The following is a 7,622-nucleotide window of genomic DNA, read 5'->3' on the forward strand; positions in this document are numbered from 1 at the left end:
AGTGAGAGGAAGAAGTACAAGAGGAGGGGAGGGGCTGTGGCCGCTGCGCCACCAATGAAGATAAGTCTTTCATTAATTCATATACAGGAGGCGGGAGCTGCAGAATCACATAGCCGGCTCACGACCTCTATGAGCTGTAGCTGCGATCTGCGGTAGTTAACCCCTTAGGTGCCGCGGATCGCAGCTACCGCTGATAGAGGTCGGGAGCCGGCTATGTGATTCTGCAGCCAGCTCCCGCCTCCTGTATATGAATGATTTAGAGACTTATCTTCATTGGTGGCGCAGTGGGCCCCCCAGTATTAATCATTGGTGGCGCAGTGCGCCCCCCATCCCAATAGTAAAAACATTGGTGGCGCAGTGCGCCCCCCCCCCCCCAAGCCCCCCAGTATTAATCATTGGTGGCGCAGTGCGCCCCCCATCCCAATAGTAAAAACATTGGTGGCGCAGTGCGCCTTCCCCCCCAGTATTAATCATTGGTGGCAGTGGCCACAGGATCCCCTCTCCCCTCCTCCTCCGATCGGAGCCCCAGCTGTGTAAACCTGGGGCTCTGATCGGTTACCATGGCAGCCAGGATGCTATTGAAGCCCTGGCTGCCATGTTCAGCTCCATGCTGCTGTGTGCACAGAGCACAGGGCAGCAGGGACAGTGTGATGTCCTATTCACCCTGATAGATCTATATTAGGGTGAATAGGACAAGGGTTCTAGTCCCTAAGGGGGCTAAAAGTTAGTAAAAAAAAAAAAAAAACACACAAAAATATTAAGTATAAATGAAAAAGATTTACAAAAAAAAAATAAACATTAATTTTCAGCAGATTTGTGTAGGAAATTTTTTTTTTTATCAAAAATGAAAATTCCCAGAATATCTGTATAAATTATCGGCTATCGGCCTGAAAGTTCACAAATTATCGGTATCGGCCCTAAAAAAATCAATATCGGTCGATCCCTAATGGTGACACTCTATATTGTTTGCCAGCAGTAGATCCTTGTTTATATAGGACAATGTGCTGCCATCATATGATGATTATATGTGGTGCATAAAAAATGGCATTGTTGTATGAATGAACATTGCTTGTTCATTGGGCGATAATTGCCCAGATTCCCATGTTTTTATTCACTGTAAGAATAAAAACTTATGGGATTTTATTATATTATATAAGTTTTAAGTCGTATAGCAGAAGTACACACTGGTGCCACCTTCCACTGCTGTGCCAATGAGGGAATATACGCCAGGTGGTGTGCCAGTCTACCGAAAACATCAGAGATTTGCACATGCCCTCAAGGTTTCATGCTTGGCTGCCACACAACATACATGAATGGTAAAAATGACCTTTGAAAGCCGTTCCAGAGAAAAAAAAGCACTGAGTGACTTTTACAAGGCTGTTTTCCAGCAAATAGCGGAGGAGGCAGACTATGACAACATTGAAATGTGAAATATGCTACCAACTAGAAATTACTATAACATAATGTCAGCCATAGACTCCTAGCATTGCCCACATAGTAATTAACACTATAAATGCCTAAGACAAAGGAAAAAATGTAAAATATGCTTGATGAACAGGCCCAAGTAGCCTCAAAACTTCAATCTTCTAAGCCATAGAAAGAATTTGATGGCTACCACATCATTGCAAGTAACATCATGTGCGCAAGGACAGACTGGGAACTTAAAGGGGTTTTCCAGGATTTTAATATTGGTGACCTATCCTCAGGACCAAATACCACAGCCTGTCCTGTGGCCGCTGGCCAGGTGCATAAGTGCCTGATACTCCTACATGAATTAATGCTCGGAGCATCAGACTGTTATGTACCTGACTGGGGGCTTGGATGGCCATATGGGCATTGGCCCACCAGGAAATTTCTTAGTAGGGTCTATGGCCAATCCGCCCTTGTGTTTGGCCCAGTCCTTACAGTTAGAGAACAGCCCTGAAGAGGCTGGTCTTAAAGCATTCCCAATAGTTTTGTGTTCCAGGACAACGCCAGGAATATGTAGCACTGTCTTAAAGGGAACCTGTCACCGGGATTTTGTGTATGGAGCTGAGGACATGGGTTGCTAGATCGCCGCTAGCACATCCGCAATACCCAGTCCCCATAGCTCTGTGTGCTTTTATTGTGTAAACAAAAACGATTTGATACATATGCAAATTACCCAGAGATGAGTCAGAGCTTGAAAATATGACTCTTCTCTGGTCACACAAGTAACATATGGCTCTCTTATGTTAATTTGCATATCTATCAAATCGTTTTTTTTTCCACAATAAAAGCACACAGAGCTATGGGGACTGGGTATTGCGGATGTGCTAGCGGCCATCTAGCAACCCATGTCCTCAGCTCTATACACAAAATCCCGGTGACAGGTTCCCTTTAAGGTAAGTTCACACACAGATTTTTGGACAAGATTTTGCGGCAGATTTTACTGCAGGTTTTTTCAGCCAAGGCCAGTAGTGGATACCACTTGAAGGTGTTGTATATTTCCTTAATTTATATTTCCGATTCCTTTCAAATTCACTTCCATATTTGACCGAAACCCAGGAAAATCTGCCTTAAAGCCTTCCAAAAAAACTCAGTGTGAATCTACCCTTACTGACTCCTGGACTATTCTTTAGTTATGAGGCTGGACAGCCAGTAGGCTCCTAATTTATATGTATACACACACCAAATGTTAATAGATCAGTTTTATAGGCTGTTGCCAGTAGCAGATTTTCTCCATCTGCAAACAGCAGTGATATGACAATGACGTCATGAAACTGCACAAGAGGGAGGGGGCTCCCATATGTTTTTCCAAAGAATATTTAGGATTATAAAGAACATCCATAATGTATTGGGTGCTAACTGTACTGTACAACATTTTCAGCTGGAGGCCATCCCTGAATCCTTGAAGAATATGCTGCTAGTAATGGACACGGCTGGAATTTTTCACAGCGCGGATTCTCGAACTGGATATTCAGATCTGTGGGAGATCACATGGGAGAGGATAGACTGCTTCCTACCTCGGCTACGAGAAGAGCTTTTCAAACAGACAGTAATACAAGGTATATGGCTTGTCTTTATATGACTGTATAGATATGTCTGTGAATGGTCTTCTTAATGCACATTCCATCAAGGGAAGCAAAACCAAAGATGCAACTACTCATCTTTACTGCATTAGTTGCACTGATGGATCCTCAGCAGGGTGTCGGTTTTTTAGATGCTTTGTGGTGTGTGTAATATGCTATGAGTCATCTCCCATAGCACCATCTCGCTTCCTATGAGTCAAAACCCTACTTTTTAGCAAGCCTTGGGACATAAGGGAATATAGCCAAGCCTAAAATCTATTCAGGGTGCTTGCCTCTCATCAGTATGGAGTAGGATGCTGACTGACTGAGGGTGATGCCTTGGAAGCTGCTTATACAAGGAAAGCATCCCGAAACGGCTGTCTACGTATGGATATTTGGCTTGGCAAAATTCAGTTGTCATATCTGAAGGCTTGTTAAAAAGATGGATTTTGACTCCTAGGGATCCACTTCCACCAGATGCTTCTCTTTCCCATGGAGCACTTCTAGTAAGGCTGGCTGCACACGATGCAGATTTGTGTGCAGAAAATCTGTAAGAAATCTGCACCAAAACAGTACAAAACAATCTACACAGCACATAAATCTACACTGTTTATTGGTGCGTTGGCACGTTTTTGTGAGGTTCTTGGTGCAGTTTTTTTGCTGTTTTGCTGCAAATCTTGCCCATCCATTGGAAAGGGTGAAATCCGCACACACAAAAAAAAAAATGCAATAACAATTGACATGCTGTGGGTTTCAAAATCCGCACGGCAGGTCAATTTCCACACCTAAAAAAAAAAAAGCAAAGTGTACATGAGATTTGTCTTTTCTTTATACACTTTGCTGGTGCTGTATTATGCTGCAGTTTTTCCACTCAAAATCCCCAGGAAAAACCTCCTAATCCGCATTTTGTGCAGGTGGCCTAAGTCTATACTCAGCTGTTTTTTAAGAAGATCCAGCACCCTGAATAAATTATGTGTAGTACAATTGCTGGACTAGAGGAAAGTTGGCAAATCTCCAAAAGGAAGACACCATCTCGCCGCTGGTAACTTTCAGGTGCAGGGACTCCCATACTCTGAGCTTTATTGGTGTTTTGCCTTTTGAGCGGACAGTCGACGTTCATTATAATCCGCAATACTTACATACTGTACCTTGGATTCATTTGATCTCATTTGATCTAGCACAGTTAAATTTACCCAGCATAGACAAGAGTCATCCAAAGTCAGGTAATCCCATGTGTAAAAGGGGTATTCCATTTATTTCAAGTTATCTCCATCCTCATTACCCCACTGATCATGACAACAGGGGTCTCGCCCCCCCCAGAGTCCCTCTGTATGAACAGAGAAGCAGGTTAAGCATACACTTTGCTGCTGTATTCATCCTGTAGGACAGCCAGAGATAGCAGGGCACAGGACTTGGCTAGTTCCAGCAGTAGATGAATGGAAGACAAGTGCGCATGCTCAACCTGCTGCTCCATTCTCATGATCGCTGGGTGTCCCAGGGGTTGGACCTTTCCAAACTAATAGTTATTTCCCTTTGTTTAGACAGATCATAACTCCGGAATGCTCCTTTAATGTGCGTTATTTCTTTATACTGTTACCTTCATATAATTGTTCGTTTTTCCTTCTTTAGATCCACCCCATTTAGCTGCAACTGAACTGCATCCTCAGAAAAATCTAACAGCATCCACTATAGTTCCTGCTGCCTCCGAGTCCAAACCTGTAACCCAGACAGTGCAGCTAGAGAGGCCAACAGAGCAAGCGCATACTGGTAATGTTCCCGAACACATCTGGCCTTAGCTGCCTGCTCCCATATGTATACCAGTGTTAAATGTCTCAGTCCACAAGACCGAAATCCCTCTGCACAGCTGGAAGAAGCCCCCGAGTTTTGTACAGGTGACCTAAGCCATCTTCCACACCAAAAACAGGCGTGGAAAATGATAAATGGGCCAGACTTCTCCTACACCTCCTTTTCTCACCACTTTGGAAAAGTGACATAAAGGGGGAAATGTTGCAAATTTTGCCCCCTGCAACCTTTTTATGCCACAAAAGTGGCATAAATAGGTTAGTACACGTCACCCTGTGTATTATTTGCCAGTATATTGGAGTATCAGATGAAACCATGTATGTAGGTGTATAAATCTATAGTCAAGAGCTACATTACACCTAGTTACAGCAAGTCTTCCATCTCCATACTATATACTTAAGGATGTGGGTGCAGTAATGTAAACTGTGAAAAATAGCATCCATTGACATCGGTCTTGCAGCATGAAGAAATATGGAAATAACATGATTTAATCTTGGAAGGTTTTGCAGACATAGTCTGGCAAGAAGGTATTTCAATCTATCAAGTCATTTTCATACGTAAAGTAAAGCTAGTGTGTGGAACTAGGATATGTGTATGAGTTTTCCCACTAATAACTCTTGTCCCCTAGCCACAGGCTAGGTGATAAGTGATGACCAATGTGGGACCACCCGCTAGGACTGCCAACGTTCACAAATATGGAGGTCCCCTATGAGAAGGGAGTGGTGCTCATTTGTGACCACCCTCTCCATTGTATGGGACCGCCAGAAATAGAGCTGAACTGAGCAGTCTCATAAGTAAAGAAGTCAGCGGTCACACGTGCATCCTTGAACACATTCCCCTGTGTGATACATTTATTCTTACAGTATAAAGCCATCAATATGGTAACAATATTCCTTGTTTTTCTCTCCCAGATTCAGACACTTCAAGCCCAGCACGATCTACAGTACCGGCACCCAGTCCTTCCTGTACTCCAATGAGGATGAGCCCTGTGACAGATGTACCGCCCCCTATAGTTCAGTCTACTCTCATTTTGCACACCTTGACTTCCCCATTGCAGATGGGCGTTCCACAAATGTCGCTGCCAATCATCCTTAATCCTGCTTTAATAGAAGCTACCTCCCCTGTTCCCCTCCTGTCCACTCCTCGGCCCGCTGAAACCTCCCCAGTCTCAGAAGTCAACTGATCCCCGCAGTGATAAACTATGCTTGATTTACACGTGGACTTGCGGTGGCACTGGCATGGAAACCCGCTTCCATTTTTATTTAAGAGACCTAATAATTCTTCTGCAATAGACATTGATAGAACGCAATCACAGAGGATGAAATCTAGAATAAGCAGCCTCTCCCTAGTTCCTCCTGATTGACTGTCCAGCCGTCGAGCAATTCTAATGAGCTCTGTACACTGTAAAGACATGTTATAACGCCAAGAAAAGAATGGCTCGATATCCCATGTAATGCGTTGCCACATTGTAGGGATGTATCTGCCGAGTCCCCCATTATTTCAGATGAATGTGTGAGAGCTGCTGTTTGTGCTTAGACATTCCTTGTATAAAACATGTTCAATTTTCTTAGAATAAAATGTGTCCTCCTATTGTCTAGGGGCATGGCCCTTTGTTGCCAGTGCTCTATCCTTCAGCGGGTTTAGACCAGGACTGGACAGATCTTAGGGCCCCAGGTAGTTTGCTAGTGGTGCCTAACATTTGGGGTGATTTTCGACTTTATAAAACATCTTTAAAAGAAAAGATTAGTTCCTGGCGTTTTGTCAAGCCTTGGCTTAGGACTGTCCTTTTTAGCATGTTTAGCTTTTACAAACATTTCTACACCACCAAAGAATGAAGAATGATCGATCTGCAATGTTATTACCGGATTCAAACGTCAGCTGTTGGGGGTTGTAGTATAGCGACTGTGTTAACCATTATTAGCTGACTGAGAGGACTACAAGTGGTTTACATGCAGTAAACATTGCGAGAGCGATTGATCAAAACTAGCGTGAAGGAAAACATGCTTAGTTGCCCCAAGCAACCAATAAGATTCTAAAAAATGAAAGGTGGACTCTGATTGGTTGCTATGGGCAACTAAGCCAGTTTACCTTTACGTCAGTTTTGATAAATCTCCCCCTGCGCCAGAAAGCTGCAATTAAAAAAAGCTCTTGGCGAACCAGTAAATTATTCACAATGTTTAGACAGACATTTAACTTTTTTTTTAAAGGTTGTCACTGTATTTTAAACTGTTTGTAATAGATGTCCCCCTATTGCATACAATTATCCCCCCATTTGTTTCTTTTTAGCCCATTTTATTGGTAGCGACCTGTGTAATCACTTACCAATTATTATGCATCTACAAATAGAAAAAGTTTACATTGCGTTCGGCTGTGTATTGGTGTGATGTCATTTTAGATTTTGCCATGCCACTGGTTTTGCCATTGTCTTGTCATCTTCCTTGGGGAGAGTTCCTCTTATTTGCGCAATTAAAAAAAAAAAAAAAAAGTTCCATTTCTCCCATTTTTTTTTTTTTTTTTTTTTGCTTTTTCTCCATGTCACCTTGCTAGATTCAAAATGACAAAAGTTGCACGGAATTTCCCCATCCTTCATGTATTTTGTGTTCTGTGGCTGCTCATACTGGTCTAAGGCTGACAAGCATTGTAATCAATGGCTATAGAACGGCCAATAAGTAAATATATACAGGAACCTAAATGATGTATATAACAAATACAGGATGAACTTGTACTTTTTATGATGTAATAAAGTCATGGGATGTTTAATGTCATGTTCTCATATATTGCAAAGATGGT

The 7,622-nt window shown here is 42.7% G+C and overlaps 1 protein-coding gene across 5 annotated transcripts in view; it reads left to right on the top strand.

Moving 5' to 3' along the window:
• The window catches only part of GBF1 (golgi brefeldin A resistant guanine nucleotide exchange factor 1), a 191,711-nt gene extending 184,700 nt beyond the window's left edge, over positions 1–7,011 (top strand). For all 5 annotated transcript variants that reach the window (XM_040438681.1, XM_040438677.1, XM_040438679.1 and 2 more), the window contains 3 exons: positions 2,849–3,026; positions 4,659–4,796; positions 5,744–7,011. In XM_040438681.1, the coding sequence (XP_040294615.1) occupies positions 2,849–3,026; positions 4,659–4,796; positions 5,744–6,015 (588 nt within the window). In that variant the 3' untranslated portion in view covers positions 6,016–7,011. The remainder of the gene's footprint in view (positions 1–2,848; positions 3,027–4,658; positions 4,797–5,743) is intronic.
• The last annotated feature ends 611 nt before the right edge of the window (positions 7,012–7,622 follow it).

This window comes from Bufo bufo, chromosome 6 (genome assembly GCF_905171765.1).
Source record: "Bufo bufo chromosome 6, aBufBuf1.1, whole genome shotgun sequence".
Classification (NCBI taxonomy): Eukaryota; Metazoa; Chordata; class Amphibia; order Anura; family Bufonidae; genus Bufo; species Bufo bufo.